The sequence below is a fragment of the Paroedura picta genome, chromosome 1, assembly GCF_049243985.1.
Source record: "Paroedura picta isolate Pp20150507F chromosome 1, Ppicta_v3.0, whole genome shotgun sequence".
NCBI lineage: Eukaryota > Metazoa > Chordata > Lepidosauria > Squamata > Gekkonidae > Paroedura > Paroedura picta.
In genome coordinates, this window is record NC_135369.1 from 20,861,759 (window position 1) to 20,884,310 (window position 22,552).

The 22,552-nt window shown below is 45.3% G+C and overlaps 1 protein-coding gene across 3 annotated transcripts in view; it reads left to right on the forward strand.

The window, feature by feature from the left end:
* The window catches only part of LOC143831973 (SLAM family member 5-like), a 44,509-nt gene extending 25,492 nt beyond the window's left edge, over positions 1–19,017 (forward strand). For all 3 annotated transcript variants that reach the window (XM_077325642.1, XM_077325634.1, XM_077325622.1), the window contains 5 exons: positions 1,209–1,247; positions 5,572–5,627; positions 10,010–10,108; positions 13,320–13,415; positions 17,672–19,017. In XM_077325642.1, the coding sequence (XP_077181757.1) occupies positions 1,209–1,247; positions 5,572–5,627; positions 10,010–10,108; positions 13,320–13,415; positions 17,672–17,758 (377 nt within the window). In that variant the 3' untranslated portion in view covers positions 17,759–19,017. The remainder of the gene's footprint in view (positions 1–1,208; positions 1,248–5,571; positions 5,628–10,009; positions 10,109–13,319; positions 13,416–17,671) is intronic.
* Positions 19,018–22,552: the final 3,535 nt, after the last annotated feature.

The window sequence follows — 22,552 nt, forward strand, 5'->3', positions numbered from 1 at the left end:
ACACTGTAAAAATTCTTGATGAAAATGGGTCAAATGAGGGAAATTCTCCCCCCCCCTTTCCCCTCCTCATTAGAATGGGTAATGGGATGCTGGGCTTTTGGTGGGATCCAGCAGGGTGCTTTTCTTATTACAAGCAGAGAGCCTAGGGTTGCCAACTCTGGGTTGGGAAAGCCCTGGAGATTTGGGGGTGGAGCCTGAGGAGGATGGGGTTCAGGGAAGGGGAGGATCTGAGTGCAGTATAACCCCATGCAGCCCACCCTCCAGAGCAGTCATTTTCTCCAGGGGGACGTGATCTCCCTTGTCTGATTAGTTGTAATTCTGGGAGAAATCCAGGCTCCACCTGGAGACTGGCAACCCATGTGGGAGGGAGTTCCAGGAAGAGGTGACAGCTAGGAAGAAAGGGGAGTGTCATTTAAAAGAGAAAGTGTAGGAGAAAGACATTAAAAATGACCGGGTCTAGTCCCATCCACGTATTCTGCTTAGCTTCTGAACAGTTACGAGATCAGGCTTACCTGGGCCATCCAGGCCAGGGTCAACCTGATCTACAGCCTTCTAGAAATAAAATAGAAATTTCTCCTTCATGGTGAGTCTGAATGTGTCGAATGAGAGTATGATGCAGGGCTCTCCTTCCAGGTTTAAATGAGCCCTTGCTTCTGATGATCGGCCCCTGAGCCGTGAACAGCAGACGTTGAAAGACACGAGAACAGATTAGGCCAGCTCTGGGTTGGGAAATACCTAGAGAGTTGTTGGGCCAGGAGTCGGCAGGAATTGGGGAGGGGAGAGACCTCAATGCAGTATAATGGATCTACCCTTCAAAGTGGGGTCCACTTTCTCCAGGTAAAATGATCTCTGTTGCCTAGAGACGAACTGTAATTCCAGGGGATCCCCAGGTCCCACCTAGGGGTTGGCATTCCTAGGTTTGATTTTCCCAGTTTGTTGGCAACCCCCTCTGATTTCTTCTTCCACCTCCCACCCCCAGCACTATATCATTTTAGGTTGGGTTGCCAACAACTGGGGGGGGGGGGTGTCTGGTCCCTATAATAAAGGCTTAATGTGAGGAAACGTTCACTTGAAGCTTTTCACAATAGGATGGTAAATAACATCACTCCATTAAGCCTCTAAAACCTACGTTCAAAAGAAACAACTGTCAGGTTTTTGCCTCTGTTTGGTCTGCTCATTTCCTGTTGCTTGGTTTCCTCTTTCCACAGCTGCACACAGCATGCCTGCGGATCCTCCTGCCTGCAAAGGTAACTAAGTCCCCCAAGATGTTTTTTACAGTTTCTACTGAGTTGGGAAGAGCAGCAGGTGCAGACGAGGGCAGCTGGGCTCTTGTGCAGAGAACGTTTCAGGTGGGGCAGCTCTAATCTTCCCAGCAAGGAGGGGAGGGGGCTGCCTTCACAGCCTCCTGCTGGGTCCTGGATGTCCCCTGTTGGAAACAGATGACTGGGCTACACAGACCTTTGGCCTGATCCTGCAGGGCTGTTCTGACAATTCTCTGTTCAACTCACAAAGGCTGCGTTTTGCAAGCATACAAAGACATGAGACTCATGGAACTTAATGGGATGTATTTCCAAGCTAGGATTAGGATGCCTAGCGAACCGCTAGTCCAACGTCACTGTGCAGATGACCCGATAAATCCGACAATGGATGGATATTGAGTGATGAAGCCCGTTTTATGGATCTGCAATATCCCAAAAAGTTAGTAGAGTGTTTAATTAAGCTACTATGTGTGGCTGGCCACTGAGGGCAGGTAGGCCAGAAAACAGCAAATAAAGAAAGCACAGTCTGGTTGTGCTATTAAACCAGCCTTGCTCAACATTTTAACCTTTGAGAAACACCTGAAATATTCTTCAGGCTTCAAGAAGCCCCAGAAGTGGCACAATCATGCAGCGTATGGTTGAGAAGCAGAGTTGTGTACATGCCCACCCAGACCCCTCCCCTTCCCATCCCGTCCAGACCCATCATTAGCCAGTTCAGGAGTGGAGGGTCAGTATATGATCAAATCACACAATAGACCTGTATTGAACTAATGTAACAACTATTTCTTGGAGAATTCCATTCTAGACAGGAAAGGTAAGAAAACAGGTCCTAATGTAATCTAGCTAGTTGAATGGGGAGAGATACAGGAGGCATCTCTATGGCAGGTCACCCTGAATCTTCCCGCTCCTGCACAGGGGGGTAATTTGGCCCGGTGCACCTTGTCCACCCTAGATTTATGCTTCAGCACGAGAACCAGGACAGTGAGGTTCCTAAGTGCGGAAACGGTCAAAGATTTCTGAACAAGCAGGAAACAGGAAGTTTGGTGGCACAGGAGGTGAGGCAAGCAAAATTCAGCAGAATCCATACAGTAGTCTCTCATTTGTCATAGCAAATGACTTGACATTTATAGCAGGAATGAGAGTTCCATGGAGGCTGGATACCACCTCGGAGGAACTGACTGTATACCACAAAAGCAGTTCAGCCTGGGATGCTGACGTCCTTGATGGAGATGGGCTTCACCATTCACTCGTTTGATCTCTCAACTCTCCTGTATGCTTGTTCCCCCAGGAGCTGGGTTGCATGAATGATAAGCGCCTGTGTAGGCCACCCAGATGTGCCCCAAAGAAAATAACAATAATTTAAGAGATTTCCTTTCCTTCAAGTTGTACCTAATACTAGGCTCTCGTTTCAGGATGAAACTCTCCAGCTTTTCCGTGCACTTGACTTACTCCTGATTTTTTTTGGCAGTCAGTCCACAAGCTTTGGAATCACTTTGAGGACAGGTCTTCCTCACCTACACCCTCTCCCTGCATTTGCCCAGTTGTGGAATTGGTATATTTTTGTCTGTGCATACCTTAAAAATCATTAAGATTTTGAAGGGAGGATTTTGGTGGCATCTCAGCAATCCCCCCCTTTTATTTTTTTTTATGCATGCATATATCACTTGGGCATGAAACTGGGGTCACTTTGATAGACAGGTAGTTGTCAGTTCCTGCATTGTGTTGGGCATGGGTAGTCAAACTGCGGCCCTCCAGATGTCCATGGACTACAATTCCCATGAGCCCCCTGCCAGCATTCGCTGGCAGGGGGATCTTGGGAATTGTAGTCCATGGACATCTGGAGGGCCGCAGTTTGACTACCCCTGGTGTAGGGGTTTGGATTAGATGACCCCGGAAGTCCATTCCAACTCTGTGATTCTATGATTCTATGCTGCCAAGATAGGTTTAGCATGTTCTCCAAATTCCCAGCTTTAAAAAAAATGTAAGTCTTTATCCTCTTCCCTCATACTAATATATGGGAAAAGGCATATCTCTACAATGGAGGAGACTAGAGACATACTTTTAAAAAATGAAAATGGGAAATACAGAGAACCTGCTAAAGCTATTGCTGCAACACTATATTGATATTTCAGTGCCTTTTTTTAAAAAAAAAATAGAAAACCCCTTGCCTTCAGAGCAGGGGGAGGAGAAGGAGTGGTTTCAACAGTCCAGTGTTCAAAAATGGGCTAGATGTGGTTGGTGATGGGCAGAAAACTGACAGAAACATTATGCACAACGGAAAAGGCTTTCAGGGGGAAAAAATCAAGGTAAAAGCAGTCTCAAAAGAACTGGGGAGAAACCCAGTGGGAAAAGCTCAACAAAAAAAGAAGGCACAAAGATGCATGCAGAAGTAAGGGGATCAGCTGCAGAGCCAAAACTGACACAAAAATAGCTGGTTGGGTGTTTAATGGTAAAAGAGTAACACCTGTGAAAGGGAAAGGAGCTTCTTAGAAGTCAGTGCCCATTTTCCTTTTAACCCTGGAAGGTTTGGAGTACTGATATGACTTGAACTTGTTTCGGATGTGTTTATGAGGCCCTTTTGAAGCCATTTTGCTGTATTTTACTATGGTAAGAGGGCGTTTCAGATCAGTGTTTGCAAAGTCAATGACAAACCTTAATGAGTTTATGTTCTCTTCTAACCGTTAATGGCACCTTCTTACTCCTTTGTTTTTAAATAATCTCTGAAACAACTTTCTAAACCCTGGCTGCTCCTCCCCACTTTGTTGCTTTTTACCTAACTCGTTTTTCACTTCTGACTAGAACTAAGTTACAGCTAGAGGACTGCCATTTTAGGGCAAAATCATGCCACACAGGATATGAGAAATAAGCAAAGGGTCTTGTGAAAGAGTGGAGAGGAATACGCTTTGGAAAGAAGCTTACTTCTTTAAATAAAACAAGCCCTTGGGACACTTCGGTAAACTTTGCACAGATCAGACAAAGCAGGAGTGTAGCGAGGAACATCCTTTCGCAACTCTGGTGACGCTACGGATATTGTCCAATGCGCCCTTACGATCCCCGATTCACCATAACAGGAGAGCTGTTTTTGTTTGCTTCTGGTTTGTCCTCCTGTTCACTCCCTCATAGAGATGTTTTGTTGTTGTTGTTGTTGTTGTTCCTTAGTGTGTTGCACTGGCTAAAAGATGCCTAGGAATGGACAGGAATCCACCATTCTGCACGATAGGAACCAGAAAGGAATCTCGATATGAGGGTGGGAAGCTGAAGACACCAACCAAGAATACAGCCAAAGGAAGTGACATCCCCGTGGACAGGAAGAATGGGCAGAGTGGGTGGATAATGTGAATGCAAAATAGTTGTACAAAAAAAAAAAAGCGAGAGAATTACCTTGTCGTATGAAATGCAGAAAATCTCTACATTATGTGGCTGAGTGTTGTGTATTTTATATCAAAAACTGGATAAGATTTAAGGCCACAGAACTTTCAGCAGCTCTCTCTCTCTCTCTTGCTTAAAATTTATGACAATAAACCACTGACCATAGCATAGACCACCCCCTGAGCATAAAGTTGTGTCTGGAACAGAATAACAGAAATTAAAATGTGTTTTCCTCCAAGGAAACCCTAGAAATTGTAATTTCGGAAGGCACAAACAATTCTTGTTTATAGATGGAGCTTGTACAGGAGTGCCATTCCCGCATTTCCGTCAGTATTGTATTTTCCCCAATGGGGAATTTTTTATCTCTCTTTCCTCCTTTTCTTTAATAAAATGTGATTGAAAGACTGTGATTGAAAACTTATTGATTGGCTCTTTTCCATTAATGTTTCGAAATGTCTGCTTCTTAATTTTCCCCCTTTGCTATCTTTAATCCAAGCCTCCTGATTCTGTTAACCCGACAAGTAATCATTAACCCAAGGAGTATCAATTCGGCAATCAATGTAATCAATATCCTGTACTAACCGGGATTCATTAGGAAGTCTTCCAGAAGCACAAAGATAAATAGGGAAATTATCTTGGAATTGATCTGTCCACTCCCCTGTCTTAATTTGGAGGCCTGAATAACCTTGTGGTTGTGGTTAAGAGAGGGTTAGGGTTGAGACTCCTTCGGGTATAAGGAATATATATTCTTCTTCTTCGACGTGGAATGCTGCTTCTGCCAAGACAATGATTGCAATAAATGGAATTTATGATTAGGGAGGTACTCTTGCTTATGGAACTCAGTAAATGTCGTGTATTACATACTTAAGATGTCCTAATGATAACAGGGTCCCTGGATGGGGTTGAGACCCATTTGGGTAATACCCATGGTTTTTCTTTCCAGCGCCTGATGAATCCAGCAAGACCATTTATGCCCAAATTGATTGCCTTCCTCCTGAGGTGAGTTCTGAAGAGCCCTCTGTGTGTGTGTCTCTCTCTCTATGTCTCTCTCTCAAATAGATTAACCCAACAAATGACTTGCCCATTTGTTTATTTTGGTTCTTAAAATCCTCCAAGGTGACTCAGAATTGTTTTTAAAATAATTATAAGCTTTAAAAGTGCACAACATAGCAAAAATGTACTCCAGTGCCAAAATAAATCCAGAATATCAGCAGCTTGGCCAAACTAACCAAAATGAGCTACAAACCAACAAATGTCTACAAAAGCCTTTCTAGAATAAAATAATCTTTGCCTGGCATCTGGAATCCAAAAAGGAAAGACATAACAGACTTCCCTGGGAAGATGGCCTTCGATAACTTTGGGGCCACTGCACAGAAGTCCCTGCTTTGTGACAGGTCACTCTGTTTCAAATGTAGGGCAAGCTGCCCTCTACCCAGCACCACAGCATTTCACTGCTTCTTTCCTTTCTGCACTGTCTATTGCTGCTTCACTGGAGAAGCAACCTCTGGAGGGGCACCTGGTGGCTCAAACATGGCTGTTTAGTGGGCTGTTTCCTCCCACTGTTGCCTGGCTCTGCTGCCTGCAGGAGATGGGCCAAATATCAGCAGTTGCTCTCTGCCAGGCTGTGGGCCACGTCTGATGTCTTTCCTGCAAATTCAGAAATGAGAATAGACCTGGAAAAGCCAAAGAGAATAGCATATCCAGATATAAGAATACCTGTAAAGTATCCTTTATTTATTAGGGGTTTATATACTGCCCCTCTCAGACATACTGTTTTTTCCTTTGCTGACCATACCAAATGCCCTAAAGGCCATCCCAGACTGGGAAGGCTTGCAGTACTTTGGAGAAATATTCAGGCTTAGAGGCTGGTCAGTCTAGTCTTTGCAACATTTGAAAGATGAAAATGAAAACCTGCTTGTAATATCCAGTTCTCAGAACAAGGATCGTTTTGGACACTCTCTCCACTAAATGCACGTGGCTCAATTTCCTACTCTCCACTGGCCGGATGTTACATGGATTTCCTGTGCAGTGCTCTGTCCTCTACTGATTTAAAAGAATTTCTCCTAATGTTGTATCCTAGCACTGGGCTTCAGGGGTTTACTGCCCTGGAATATAGAGGCTCCCTTAACTCATCATGGTTATTATGGTTATCCAAGGGACCAAGCCCTATGAAGATAGGTTGAGGGACTTGGGAATGTTCAGCCTGGAGAAAAGGAGGTTGAGAGGGGACATAAGAGGGGCCCTCTTTAAGTATTTGAAAGGTTGTCACTTGGAGGAGGGCAGGATGCTGTTTCAGTTGGCTGCAGAGGAGAGGACACGCAGTAATGGGTTTAAACTTTAAGTACAACGATATAGGCTAGATATCAGGAAAAAAATTTTCACAGTCAGAGTAGTTCAGCAGTGGAATAGGCTGCCTAAGGAGGTGGTGAGCTCCCCTCACTGGCAGTCTTCAAGCAAAGGTTGGATACACACTTTTCTTGGATGCTTTAGGATGCTTTGGGCTGATCATGCGTTGAGCAGGGGGTTGGACTAGATGGCCTGTATGGCCCCTTCCAACTCTATGATTGTATGATTATTTGTTTGTTTACTGTACTTTGAGGTTGCCAGCTCTGGCTTAGGACATCTCTAGAGATATGATGGATCCTGAGGCTGGATTCTGAAGATTTTTGGTGGGAGGGATCAGTTAGCCATGAAATTGGGGGTCCCCGTGGGTGGGCAGTTAGTTGTGAGTTTCTGCATTGTGAAGGGGGTTGGACTAGATTACCCTGGAGGACCCTTCCAGCTCTATGATTTTATGTTTCTGAGGAGGGTGGGATGCGATGAAGGGAGGGACCTCCTCCAGGTCCGCGCTCCAAAGCAGCCATCTTCAGGGCAACTGATCTCTGTCGTCAAGAGATCAGCTGTAATTCCAGGAGATCTCCTGTCCCTGCCTGGGTGTTAGCAACCTCACCCACCTTTCTCCCCATGCCTAGCCCAAGATCACCCAGGAAGTATCCATGGCAGAGTCAGGATTCTAACTTGGGTCTCCAGACCCTACCGCAGCACTCTTAACCACGACATCATGCTGGCTTTCAAATGACTAGTAACCACTTCGGGACCTTTATGAGTCCTTAGTACCAAACTTCACCTCATAGGGCCTTAGTGGTCATACACAGGCCCTCATTGATATACGCTGTACACACGAGGCCTCCATTTTGACTTCTAGAAATCCCAGCAAGGAGCTGAACTCTGAAAGAAAGAGAACACTAGAAACTCATCAAAGCATTTCTCCCAAAGGCAAAAGCATGGACAAAGTGTGTGTTTTATGTGCCCACAAAGTTGCTTCCAGCTTGCGGCGGCCCTGTGAATTAATCACATCCCAAACAGCCTATCGTGAACCGTCTTGCAAGCTGAAGGTCGTGGCTTCCTTGATGGAGTCGATCCATCTCCTGTTGGGCCTTCCTTTTCTCCTGCTGCCTTCACCTTTTCCTGGCACTATTGTCTTTTCCAGTGAGTCCTGTCTTCTTACTCCAAGTACAATTGCCTCTGTTTAGTCATAGGGACGAAGTAGTGTCAGTGATTTACAGGTTTTGACAAAAAAAAGGAGAGGGGAGACTGGCCTTGTCAAATAGGGCAGTCTATGTAAATTGTCCATGGCAGGAAGTGCCATAAACGGATGGAGGGAGGGTGGGCAGACAACATGTACCCGGCAGTTTCTGGTTCTGGTTCACCTCCCACATCTTTGAGAGGACTTGCATGATCACTCACAGAGTCCGTAGAGGAAATGGTGGGAAGGCGTGTTTGCCAGAGGCGCTGAAACGTGTTAACTTTCCACCTAGCCCCAATTACACTTTTTCTTTTAATGTAATTTTATTTTTCCCCACCCACACGTATGAGGTCCTGAACGTTAGGTGTACCTGCCAATCGGTTTGCCTGAAAACCTTCGGAGGGTTTTCTGTAACACCCCAGCAATATCAAATTTTGAATTTCCAAAGCTCAATAAGTGTTTCACTCAGCCCTCCTAAGTAATGAGGCCCTCCATTGACTTCAGAGGACCTAGAAAGATGGAGCTCTGCAGTTCTCCAGAATTGCAGAAACAAAACAGGAAATGGGTGCCCCTTTTGAGTCGCTCTGGCCCACTTCCTTTAGAGCAGGGGTAGTCAACCTGTGGCCCTCCAGATGTTCATGGCCTACAATTCCCATGAGTCCCTGCCAGCAAACACTGGCTGGGGCTTATGGGAATTGTAGTCTATGGACATCTGGAGGACCACAGGTTGACTACCCCTGCTTTAGAGGACTGGAAGTGTTCAGTTGATAGGGGCAAATTGTTTAATTGGTTTACTTAGTATTTTAAAATACTCGTTAAAATCAATCATTTTAAACAGCCAGAAGGCAGAAGTAATCAAATGCCATCCTGAATAAAGTGGTCTTCAGCTTCCTCCTAAAGATGAGACCGAGGGAGCCAGGCACAGCTCCCTGGAGAGATGGTTCCGTAATCATGGGGCTGCTGCTGAAAAGGCCCTGCCTCGTATACCCACCAAACAAGCTTCTTTTGTCCAGAGGGCCTCTTCCTGTGATCTTAGTTCCTGGGCAGGAATGTACTAGAGAAGATGGTCCTTCAGATACATCTTAGAGAAGATGGTCTTTCAGATGACTTGTGCCCAAGCCATGTAGGGCCGTGGTCCCCAATCTTTTTATCTCCGGGGACCAGTCAATGCTTGACAATTTTACTGAGGCCGGGGGGGGGGTAGTCTTTTGCCGAGGGACGTCGCCACCGCCGCCTGAGCCCCTGCTCCACTTGCTTTCCTGCCGGCACCCCTGACTTTCTGCCGCCCACTGGGGGGTGCTGCCAGCAGCAGCTGCACAGTGCCACGCTGAGGGGGAGCCCCAGCCATGGCGGCTGCCGGAGAGCACCAAAGGTGAGCTGGCGTCAAAGTGGCAGGGCAGCCCCTGAGGCAGCAGCCAGGGAGGAGGACGAGGAGGAGCTGCGGCCTGGTACTGACTGATCCATGGACCGCTACCGGTCCCCGGACTGGAGGCTGGGGGCCACTGATGTAGGGCTTTAAAGCTCAAAATCAGCACGTTAAATTGTACTCAGGAGTGGCTCAGAAACCAGTGTGATTGCTGTAGGACTGAGCTCCTAGGATCCCAATAACTGACCTCGACCAGCAGTCTGGCCACTGCATTCTTCACTCACTGCAGCCCCCAAACATTCTTCAAGTCTAGGCCCGACTAGATCACACTGCAACAGTCCAGTCCAGTTTTGGTCCTATATGAATAGTGATGAAATCATTAACAACGCCAAGAACCAAGCTGGAACCTATATTGTTTTTTTCTAGCCTAGAATAGCTCAAAGAATCACACATCAATAAATGTTGTGACTTTCGTTCTCTTTTTTATAGACTCAGCAAACGGGTAATAAGAAAACTCAACCGCGGAGAAAACCGAACGCTCAGGAGGGACTCCATACAATCTATGCGAGCGTTGTCCAGCCCAAACTGGTAAGGAGTTGCTAAATTGTAAACAGTTTATATTACACTAGGTTTATATTACACTAGGCTTCAAAGCCCGTCCATAAGGACAGGCTTTGAAGGGGGCGGGGCACCCCCCACCTGCCCCCCTCCCCGGCGGTTCCCCAGCTTCCGCATGGGTCTCAGATTGGCCCCTCTGCTGTCAATCCGGAGGCAAGGGGCCCGAATGGCCCCTGTTTCCTATCCCAGACTCGGCCCACCCCCCTGAGCCTTAGGCTTTTATTTATACCGCTCCCCGAGTGGTGTACAGATAAGTGGAAGGTGAAATTGGGAATAACCGTCTGAGGGGCTCTGGTCAGGGACCAGTAGTGGATCTGAGAACAATTTTGAGCTGCTTGCAGGTCATGTAAAACAGTGTTCCCCAACCTTTTTATCACCGGGGACCACTCAACACCGGGGATCACTCACCGGGGACCACTCAACGCCTTTTACTGAGGCCCAGTGGGGGAGGGGGGGTAGTTTACTCCTCTGCTCTCAACCACTGCCCTAACACTCTCTGATCGCTATGGTAATCTTTAAACATCCCTTCAAAATAAGATACAGGCACACCACAACAATGAACATAAGGAACATTTTATTTTCATGGAAATTTTAACTCATGACAATGACAAATCAATGGGAACCCTGAGCTTGTTTCTCTGCAACAAGACAATGACACCCGAAGTGTGTTGTAAAGGGCTGGTGGGGATGAAGTAAAGGGCCGGGGGGGGGGGGGGAGAAGGCGTCCTTTGGGGCCCACCTCTAATTAGTCAAAGGACCACATGTGGTCCACAGCCCACAGGTTGGGGATCGCTAATGTAAAAGACCTCGGCCAGAGATCCTGGAGAGACACTGCCACTCTGAGTGGACAATACTGATCTCGGTCTGTCTGTCTTCTTGTGTACATTCCGGCACAGCACCACACCTCCTTTATGTGATCCATTTCTTGTTAATTTGATGTATAAGCTAATTTCTGACCTCTGTTCTCGAACTGGAGCAGCATGTGAAGCTAACAGCTCCTTTCAGTTATTTCAAAACATTGCAATCTTTCTTCCTGTGTTCATTGTCCATGCAAAAAGGTACACCAAAAAAGCTTCCAAACACATCAAGGTTACTTTTTGGCAGAGTGATATCTATGAGTTCTAAAAAAAAAAAAAAAAGGAAAACCCAAGAATTAAATTGTGCTGGAAATATTAGAAGGAATACCATGTGATTCAAAGTGAATTTTAACACATAGGCCATTTATTACATACTCAGTTTCTGCAGCAAGTCCTGCAGTCTTAAACACTATCTATTCCTCTTGGTTAAATAGGAGGTAATTTACAGTTGCCTGGTCTTTAAAACTGACAGGATCTCCTAGTAATATTTCAATTCATTTCCCCCTCTATACAGTATAGATATTCCAATATATGGCAGACCTTTTCCGTCTGTTTTACCTCCCCCATTTTGCCATAAAATGTAAAATAATACAATTTTCCAACATTTGGGTCAATAAATCAGCAATATAGCTTGGTGTAGAGGTTAGAAGTGCAGACCTCTAATCTGGGGAGCCAGGTTTGAATCCATGCTCCCCCACATGCAGCCAGCTGGGTGACCTTGGGCTCACCACAGCACTGATAAAGCTGTTCTGACTGGGCAGTGATATCAGGACTCCCTCAGCCTCACCTACTTCCTCACAGTGTCTGTTGTAGGGAGAGGAAAGGGAAGGTGAATGTAGAGAAAAGCGGCATATAAGAACCAACTCTTCTTCTTCTATATATGTTAGGCTTGTAAGTGACATGTGATGTGTGTGTACTTACTGTGGAAAGACAGTGCAGATAGATCTGTTGAACAGACCATCACAACTGGAAAACACAAAGGCTTGACAAAAATATAATGTATGAGTAATGAAACAGGGAACAGTTACTCATCCCTGTACCTCAAATGCACATTGAGTGGGATAAAGGGATTTTCTGTTCTTGTCCTTTAAGAGTAGTCATCGCTTGGAAAGTCTGAGCCCCAAAGGTTCCTATGCAGGGCGGGAGATATTTGATCACAGTAAGCAATTTTGGGGGTTTTCTTGTTTTTTTATAAGATAGATAGCAGCTCAAAAAGAGAATAAAGAGTTCAGAAAGATGGTGGTGGGCGTCCTCTTGACCTGAAGCACAGGCAGTGAAGGATCCGGGGAAAGAAAGAAAACTCCCCAAGAATTGGCCCCAGGAACTTCTACAATGAGCCTCTTGTGGCGCAGAGTGGTAAGGCAGCTGCCTGAAAGCTTTGCCCATGAGGTTGGGAGTTCGATCCCAGCAGCCGGCTCAAGGTTGACTCAGCCTTCCATCCTTCCGAGGTCGGTAAAATGAGTACCTAGCTTGCTGGGGGGTAAACGGTCATGACTGGGGAAGGCACTGGCAAACCACCCCGTATTGAGTCTGCCATGAAAACGCTAGAGGGTGTCACCCCAAGGGTCAGACATGACTCGGTGCTTGCACAGGGGATACCTTTACCTTTACCTTTAACTTCTACAAGCTTCCTTGGGTAGAAAGTGGTGGAAGTTAGCATGCCTCATCCCCTTCTATCGACTGTAGCCGCAAATCGACCCCTGCCTGGCTCCAGAGTGCACTAAAAGTGGATTCTTCAAAATTCCATCTTGCCCTGCCTTCAGCACAATAAGCAATTTTGAAAACAGGCTTTGCTTTGTTGAAACGAAGATTACCACAAAGAGAAGCACAAAATGACTCCAAAATGACTCCATCACTTAATTAGAGAAATGTGCCTGGAATTTAGCCTTAATCGCTCTCTGATGGCCTGGTCCCAACATTTCTTGGTTCCTGGATTGTGTTGTGCTTTGTTAACAAGAGATTTCTCCAGTATAGTATTGCCCATTTTGAGCAGCATCGGGTAATGCATAGACAACAACACAAGGTGGCCTAAATTCCCACTCTTTGTCCTAAAATATAGGTTTTTTGCATTTGCTCAATGCTGTTTCCAGTCTTATGAATCTAATAAATAAACAAATTTTATATTGTTAATTTTATTGGTTTTATTGTGACTTTTATTGGTTTTACTGTGACTGTGTAAACTGCCTGGGATGGTGTCTGAGAGGGGCGGTATATAAATCCCTAAATAACAAAATAACAAATAATATCCTGGTTCCATTTAGTGCTGGACTCAGCTCTTAATTGGTGTAAGCCGAATTGCCCTTCTCATTCCTTCTTTTCCCCAGACGACTTTGCAAACAGATGACCAGAAGATGGAGGATTATGAAACTTCAGAGAAGAGTGGAAAAAACACCTACTCTACTGTCACCAACTTACAAGAGGCATGTGGCTTTTTTTTAAGTTTCTCTTTCTCTGCAACAGGTGAGACTGATTCCAGTGTAGCTGGAAGCAGACCAGGCGCTGTTGAAAATCGCCATTCAGGGCTTCTGGTGCAGGAAGAGTATATTTAGTGAGAGCATTCAAAAACCAGTGGGGAAAGCCTCAGGTGTGACCAATAGACATCCTGTGAATTGGGTCAGTGCACCTTATTCAAGGCAAGATCTGAGCCACCACAGCTCAGGTTGTGATAAGCCATTTCCTGCAAGGCTCTCTGCTTTGGCTTTGGCTTTTTAAGAAGGGGCTTGTTTCTAGCTCTTAAACCATTCAGTTTTTGGCAAAATACATGGATTTTTATAACCTGCTCTTTCCTTGGTACCTCAGGATGGGTGACAACAGGTACTGGTGGGCAATGGGACACCTGACACCCATGCAGGAAACCTGGCATCCCTAGCTGCAACTTGAGTTAAAGATGAGGGAAAGAGGATCAGTTAGAAAGAAGCAAGTGTGAATAGATTTGTCTGAAAGATCCACTTAGCTGCAGGGGTGGAAGAAGAAGAAGAGTTTTCACTGCCCGAAGAAGACTCAAAGCAGCTTACAATCGGCTTCCCTTTCCTCTCCCCACAACAGACACCCTGTGAGCTAGGTAGGGCTGAAAGAGCTCTGAGAGGACTGCTCAGTGAGAACACACTATCAGGGCTGTGACTAGCCCAAGGTCACCCGGCTGTTGCATGTGGAAAAGCAGGGAATCAAACCCAGCTCACCAGATTAGAAGCCACCACTCTTAACCACTACACCATACTGGCTCTCTTGAAGGAAGAGGCTATGACTTAAGAACATAAGAAGAGCCCTGTTAGATCAGACAAGGGGTCCCCCTGCACTGGAAATAACTGGATCTCCTAGGAATAGCTCAATTCATTTTCCCATGCATACAGTACAGATATTCCAGTATATAAGGACAGACATTCTCAATCTGTTTTAACTCCCAAATCCCCATTTTGCCCATCTGCCAGACAATCCTAGGGCCATTCCGCACAACCGCCAATGTAGCTAAATGTAAGCGCTATCGTAAAGCGCTACAATTAATAGCAGCAGGTCTTTTTTTATATATATATATATACAAGTTTTTTTTATTTTCATAAAGATAGAAATATAGGATGCAATACGAGTTATTAATACAAAGAACAGTAAAATATAAAATATAATCATCATTTGAAAATGTACGACCCCACATTAACTACACAATGATATAAGCTTTTGCCCAAAACTGAGTCTAAGAGTCATCCACATTTCCACATTTCCACTATATTTTTAAAAAAGGCCTATTTAGATATACAAAAGAGAAGTTGTTAATAATCAACCTACTTGAGAGATCGTAGACCTCACATTAACTGCTTGATACAATCTAAGAGCTGTCCTGACAGATATTTCTAGGTTTAAGTTAGATGCTTAACATTAAACATTTCTTGTAGAACAGTATGAGTTTTGGCCCTGTATCGATACTCTAATGAAGGGAAAAGAAAGTAGGGCTTTGCCTTAAAGATGTACAAAAAAAAAAAAATTACAAGAGGATTTCATAGCTTCTCCTTATCCTTAATACAGATACATCTACAAAACAATTTATACTTGACCCATTCTAAGAGCCATCCTGACAGGTATATTTTCAAATTTAACTTGAGAGCTTAACATTAAACGTTTTCTACAGATCAGTGTGAGCTTTGACCCTATAACAATACACTAATAAAGAAAAAATAAGGGGGGAAAACCCCGTTTTATATTTCCAACACTAACGATTATATTACCTATATGCCTACAAAAGAAAAGAAACAAGAGAGAAAAAAACACTGCTTCCCCTTTTTCATAAAAATAGAAATATAGAATACAGTATATGTTATTAATACAGAGAATAGTAAGTTTCCAGGTTTAGATTAAATGCTTAACATTAAACATAGAACAATATGAGCTTTCGGTCTTCTTAAGGGGGTCTCATCTCGAGGCTTGCTTGTCGTTCCCGTAACTTATATTCTGTCCCATCGGCCTTTGACGTAGAAAGTGCAGTTGTACTCTTTCCCGCAGAATATGCATCGATAAATCTTGAGGCCGTTGCACCTCCTGGACTCCAGTATCAATACAATTTTTTTCCCAGCAGCAGGTCTTGATAACGCACACAGCCGTTTCTAGCGGAAAGAAGGCTCTCCACTAGCACTGTTTTCATTACCCACAAGTTTCCGGTCTTGCCTGAATCGCTACAAACAAGACATAATTTGTGGCATTTCTGCCGGCCTCTGGCCATCAATCAAACTGAAGAGACAATGAAATCGATATCCTAGTGCCACCAAAAAAAAAAAACCCTTAAATTAAAAAAACAAACGAAAATACAAGTGGCAATGAATATGTGTTTACTCATTGCTCCACAGAGAGCCATCTTTCAGTTTCTCTTCCCAAAACATTCCTTTATCGGACAAAACATGCTGCACTCACGTGTATTTGTTGACCCACGTTTCCATTAAAAAAAAAAAAATTCCGAGCAATGACTGTGGATGACGGCGCTTGGAAAGTTTGAATACATTTGAAGAAGGGTGCTTTCTGTTTGGCACTGCTGCGTAAGTTGTCCAGGAACTTTGGTTAAAAAAGCCGTGTGCTCGCGTGTTCGTTGCTATCGGCAGCTTGAAGAAAAAAATTAAGCCTTCCCCGTCTCCCAGAAGCTTGGGGTGGGAGCAAAGGAAGAACCTTCTTCCTACCGCTATATTGAGAACACACATGTCTTTTTTGGATGTGTTGCAGGTTTTTCTCAGGAGTCAAGCGTTTTTTTTAGGGGAGATCCACTTTTTACGATTATCTAAAAAGCGCTTTTTGCAGGAGTGTTGCAGGAGTGTTGCAGACTGTGTACGATGTCATGCATAATGTTTAAAAAATAGCGTTTCGCAACAGCAACATTAGCGCTGTGCAGAATGGCCCCTAGATTCTCCTGGCTACACCTCACATGCCATGCAATACATAAGTACAAATTTTTAAAACCCTGTAAGATAGAGGCCACCACCACTGCATTAAATGACTGTGAGTTCCATAAAATGCCCTCTGCTGGTCATCACAATCTGGTCATCACAATCTGGCCATCACAATCCCAATGGGATTGAAAATGTATGTGTAGATGAGAAGAGAGCAGATCCAAAGGAGGCATTTGATGTAAGCGACCAGGCTCTGCTTGAAAAAGAGACATCAACAGTTGCTAAGGAGTTGGAGGCACGGCTGTAAGGAGGTGGAGCTGCAGGGCCACACATAGCTCTCTAGAATCATAGAATCACAGAATCATAGAGTTGGAAGGGGCCATATAGGCCATCTAGTCCAACCCCCTGCTCAACGCAGGATCGGCCCAAAGCATCCTAAAGCATCCAAGAAAAGTGTGTATCCAGCCTTTGCTTGGAGACTGCCACTGAGGGGGAGCTCACCACCTCCTTAGGCAGCCTATTCCACTGCTGAACTACTCTGACTGTGAAAATTGTTTTCCTGATATCTAGCCTATATCGTTGTACTTGTAGTTTAAACCCATTACTGCATGTCCTTTCCTCTGCAGCCAATTTCTCTAGCCTTCCTCCTGACTAGCAGAGCCAATTTCGGAAAGAGAATTTCAAACTTCTCATGCTTCCTGGGTCCACAATGCCCTATTTTTGCCTTATGTCGTTTCCATTGTAAGCCAAGAAAGGACGGGAGGTAGATATTTTAAATAATAAAAGCCACTTTTTGTAATCCGGGCCAGCATCAACTTGCTCAAAGACACAATAAATCAAGTATAACCAGTTATTAATTAATCAAAGATACTCCTCACACAATTTCCAGATTTAGATTTCACATAGTAATTCAAGTATAGCTAGTTATTAATGAATCAAAGATAATCTTCACGCAGTTTTCAGATTTAGATTTCCCATAGTAATTCAAGTACAACTAGTCATTAATGAATCAAAGATAATCTCCGTGCAGTTTTCAGATTTAGATTTCCCATAGTAATTCAAGCACAACTAGTTATTAATGGATCAAAGATATCGTCACACTGCTTTTCAGATTTAGACTGAGCCATGGGTTATCACACTGCCCAAAGTATACCCACTTGTCTCTACAACAGTGACTTAATTGCTTTAGGATGCTTAGGGCTGATCCTGAGTAGAGCAGGGGGTTGGACTAGATGGCCTGTATGGCCCCTTCCAACTCTATGATTCTATGATTCTATGATTCTAATTGGGGTTGGATGCCTCTCTCTTTGCAGACTGATGACCCCAGTATCAAAACAGTCTACGATACGGTCAATGCTCCAAGGTGGCCTGAAGGATCAGAATTCCGGAAACTTCTCTAACAACCTCTAGACTGGACTTCTGCAACTCGCTCTATGCATGCCTACCCTTATCCTTGATCCAGAAACTGCAATTGGTGCAGAACGCCACGGCCAGGATTCTCACCAATACACCGTGGAGATCTCACCTCACATCTGCTGAAACACCTCCATCATCAATACCTCAGAAAGGCTATCTGATGAGCAGTTTGCAGTTGGTCTGAAGCACGCCTATACCTGTTCATAAAGGCAGGGTATCAATACCAAGTACATTCAAAAGATCCAAGTGAAAATGTGAGACTCTTAGATGTTTCTGCTTCCTGGCACACTGGTATGGCACATTGGAGGCGACGATCAGCCCAAGCCGATGTGTAGTTTGTACAATATGGTTACAGAGTCATAGTTAGGCGCAATGATTTATAGGAGGCGTCTAGTTGCACCTTATTCCAGCTTAAGCTTGCCTGAATCAGACTTCACTTGATTAGATGCCTGGGAATTTATTTATTCTTGGAGCTCAAGTGACGGAAAATTACGAATAGGATTGGATGGGAGAGGACTTACAAGCAGAGACCTACGTAAAACAAGAGCCAGTCAAAGAGTCGTGGATGTTGGATATTTTTATTAATAGCTGCCAGCAAGGTAACCCCATAACTGTCGGGGTTTAAAGTCAAGAGATAACCAGAAGTGGTTTGCCATTGCCATCTGCTGCATAGCAATCTTGGAGGTCTCCCATCCAAGTATTAACTGTAGCTGACCCTGCTTAGAATCATAGAATCATAGAATAATAGTGTTGGAAGGGACCTCATGGGTCATCTAGTCCAACCCCCTGCACTATGCAGGACACTCATATCCCTATTGCTCATCTACTGTAACCTGCCACCCCTTTGCCTTCACAGAATCAGCCAATCTGTCAGATGGCTATCTAGCCCCTGATTTAAAATTTCCAAAGATGGAGAACCCACCACCTCCCGAGGAAGCCTGTTCCACTGAGAAACCGCTCTAACTGTCAGGAACTTCTTCCGGATGTTTAGAATTTCTTTTGAATTAATTTCATCCCATTCGTTCTGGTCTGTCCCTCTGGGGGAAGAAAGAACAATTCTGGAGCTTTTCCACAGTAGAGACTTACTTCTTAAAATCTTCACTTGGGATCTCTGTGGGATGCAGCATATTGGTGGTAGTTGTTCCACAATAGGACTGTCTCCCTGACTTTATCCAGCAAGGAGCCCGTCGGATGTGTTCCACAGTTAAATCCAATACAACCTTGTTTCTTTTTCTCATTCTCATTGATCTCCTTCAGCCCTCCTTTGCATATGCATATGAATGAATGAATGAATGAATGAAAAGCTATATGCACAAAACCACCGGACCCCACAGAACCACTTATGGCTTCTCAAACCATTGGCCACCTCAGGTTTCAGTACAGCATCTTGTCTCACATTTTTGCCAGCCAGTTGCCCTGGAGGTCTAACAAACCAGGCATAAAGACTGAGCCCTTTCCTAGCCCCCCTCCCCTGCTTCCAAATAAGGGCATGAGACAACAGGCTGGCCTTAACTGGATAATTTAAATGGCTGATCCATCTCCTATATTATAAAAATACTAGGGGCAAAGCCTGTTGTATCCAAGAATACAAAGGGCGCTAGAGCTTGGCAGTGGGAAGAGGAAGGGGAGGAGTTGTCCAGTCTGTAAGGGCATGGGGTTGAATGTATGTGTTGTGTGGGAGGTTGTGGTGGCGTGTGGGCAAAAGAAGGCATGGGTGTGGAGATATGGGTGTCAAGAACCTGTGGTTTGGAATGTTCGTTAAGTGTGGGAGAGGACTGACCTTTGGGAATTGTGGCATAGTAGTTACAGATGAGCTTTCCAGAGCCATGTCTTCAGATATGTGAAGGGAAAATCAGACTGGAGACTCTTCTTAGGGGAAGATTACATGACAACTAATTCCTCCCAGTTCTGCGTCATTTCCCTTCTTGTGTGAATTAGGCCACAGAAAACAAAATGTTCCCCTGCCCTAATACACATGGGGTAGTCACAGTACACAAGTGTCCATTTTTTCACTGTTGATAAAATGTTATGTGCCCACATGCCTTTTTCATGGTTGCTCCTTAGAAGAAAAACTGGATTTTTGTACTCTGTTGTTTACTACCCAAAGGAGTCTCAAAGCAGTTTACAAACACCTTTTCCTTTCATCTCCCCACAATAGACAACCTGTGAGGGATGTGGGGCTGTGAGAGGTCTGAGAGAACTGGGAATGGGCCGCAGTGACCCAGCAGGCCTCAGGTGTCTCAAAGCATTTTCCAATCATCTTCCCTTCCTCTCCCCATAGCAGACTCCCCATGAGGGAGGTGGGGTAGAGAGCCTCACATGAAAGCTGACAACCCTAAGAGGAAGTCTCTCTGTGTACAGCAGTCTTGACCTTAGTAAGGTTTTTTATACTGTTTTCTTATTTGCCAGGTGTTAGGTGCCCAAGGTTCAAAAAAGTCACTTCAGTTCCCATGTCTCTCCAGCCATTTACTTGTTCACTATTTACAATTTCAGGCTGTAAATATTTATTTAATCTTCCCGCACTTTCCAGACTCACAGGACTGATGCTGCTCTGTCTGTCTGCACCCCAGAATACAAACAGTTGCTGGTAAGGTCTGGACATAGCCCATAGCCCAGGAGGGACACACCTGTACCATTCCCTCCCAACTGCAGGGAAAAAGTGGCTCCTTCGGAGGCTGGACTCTGAAGCATTGTACAATTTTGAAGTCCCACCTCCAAACATCCAGGAATATTTCCAACCCAGGGGTAGCCAACCTCCAGATGGTACCAGGAGAGCTCCTGGAATTACAGCTCATTTGCAGAATATAAAGATCAGCTCCCCAGGCAGAAAGGGCTACTTTGGACAGGGTTGTGGTAGAGAAGAAACATTTAAGGCCTCCCACACAGGTTGTGGTTGTATTGAAAGACTTGAGGTCTACTGCACAGGGTTGTTGTGCAGATGAAACAGGAGACAAAAGAACCTCTGCAACAGCATCCAGTTTCATCTGCAGAATGACACTGTGAAGTGGCCTCAAATCTTCAGAGAGTTGCAAAGAAGAAATACACATGGCTTGGCTGTGTTTAACCCCCGGCCAGAGCAGTATTTTAAGTGAGAAGGGGCTTTTCGGTGGCCTCCCTGTCAGCCAACTGTTTGGCAGAAGAGGAAAGTTCCCCCTCCCTCAAAAGGAAGGCCCACACCTATGCCCTCAGGCTCCCCTGCATTGCTCTTGGAAATACCTCCCTCCCCTCAGTCAGGGCTGTTAAAGGCTCCTTCCCAGCAGGCCTGAATGGAGGGAGGGGGGAGGGAGCACACTCAACAGCCTCCTGGTAGCTCTGTCAGGGTTCTGAGGCAAAGTTACAGTCGGACATAACAGTTAGGACAGCCTTGGGGAGAAAAGGGCTGGCACAGCCTGTCCAAGTCTCCATTCTCATCCCCCTTAGCAGCCCTACTGACCTCCTCTCCCTGCTGTCGTCAGGGGCAGACTGGTAGCGATATCTCCAAATTGCCCCTGGCTGGGCTGGGTGGGCGGGCCCTGTCAGAACTTTAGCCCTGTCAGAACTTTGACTTCGCGCCTCCCGACTGGCTAGAACTCTTTTCTGTCCTGGTAAGGGCCCAATTGGGCCCTCACCCGGACTGGCCCCGCCCACTGTCCGCCCACTTAGGCCTTAGCCTTTTATGTTTATACAACAACAGCTGTATAAAGAAGAAGTAGAAGAGTTGGTTCTTATATGCCGTTTTTCCCTACCCGAAGGAGGCTCAAAGCGGCTTATAGTCGCCTTCCCATTCCTCTCCCCACAACAGACACCCTGTGGGGTGGGTGAGGCTGAGAGAGCGCTGATATCACTGCCCGGTCAGAACAGTTTTATCAGTGCCATGGCGAGCCCAAGGTCACCCAGCTGGTTGCATGTGGGGGAGCACAGAATCAAACCTGGCATGCCAGATTAGAAGTCCGCACTCCTAACCACTACACCAAACTGGCCAACGCATTAAAAGGACCACGGGCAACCCGCCAATGGCTACCTTTGTTGGGAAAACCTGGATATTTTGGAAGTGAATCCTGCAGAGGCACAGTTTGGGGGGGGGAGGGACTTCTGTGGGGTAAAATGCCATCCAGTGAACCTCCAAAGCAGCCATCTTGTACAAGGGAACTGATCTCTGTTGCCTGGAAATAAACTATAATTCTGGGGAATCCCCCAGTCTCACTTGGAGGCTAGCATCCCTGCCCAGCCATACAAGATGCAATGGGCTATCCAAGACATGACCATCCATCACACCCAGTTGTTACCAGTGCAACCATACCTCGGAATTATACCAGACCCTGGATTTTAACCAGTGACAACCAGACCCTCTGGACTGTATTCTAAAGGGCTAGAAACCCTGAATCAGCACCTATAACAACAGACCTCATTGTGGGACGAGAATAGTATCTGTGTGCTCTTCAAGCAAGACTCTGACCTCTGGACTTTGGACATTTGCTCTGGCCTAGACATGAGGCAAAAGTCAGGCTAACCTGTCTTTGCAAAGCATCAGTGGAGCTTGGCATAACTGACTAACCTCGTGAACCCTGCATGCACAGCGCTGCATGCACAGCAACTTCGAAGTCCTTCCTGACTTCCCCCCCCCTCACCCCAATTAAACTTGCAGATCTCAGAAGAAACTTCTTACCTTTGAAACTCCCTTCCAATCCACCCAACCTAACTCCTGCTTGCCAAGAGCTGTATTGCTCTCTATAGTCATCCAGTTCAAACCAGGTTCCAAGTTTCCCATATCATTCTGTTTGATCCCTTTTATCCTAGAC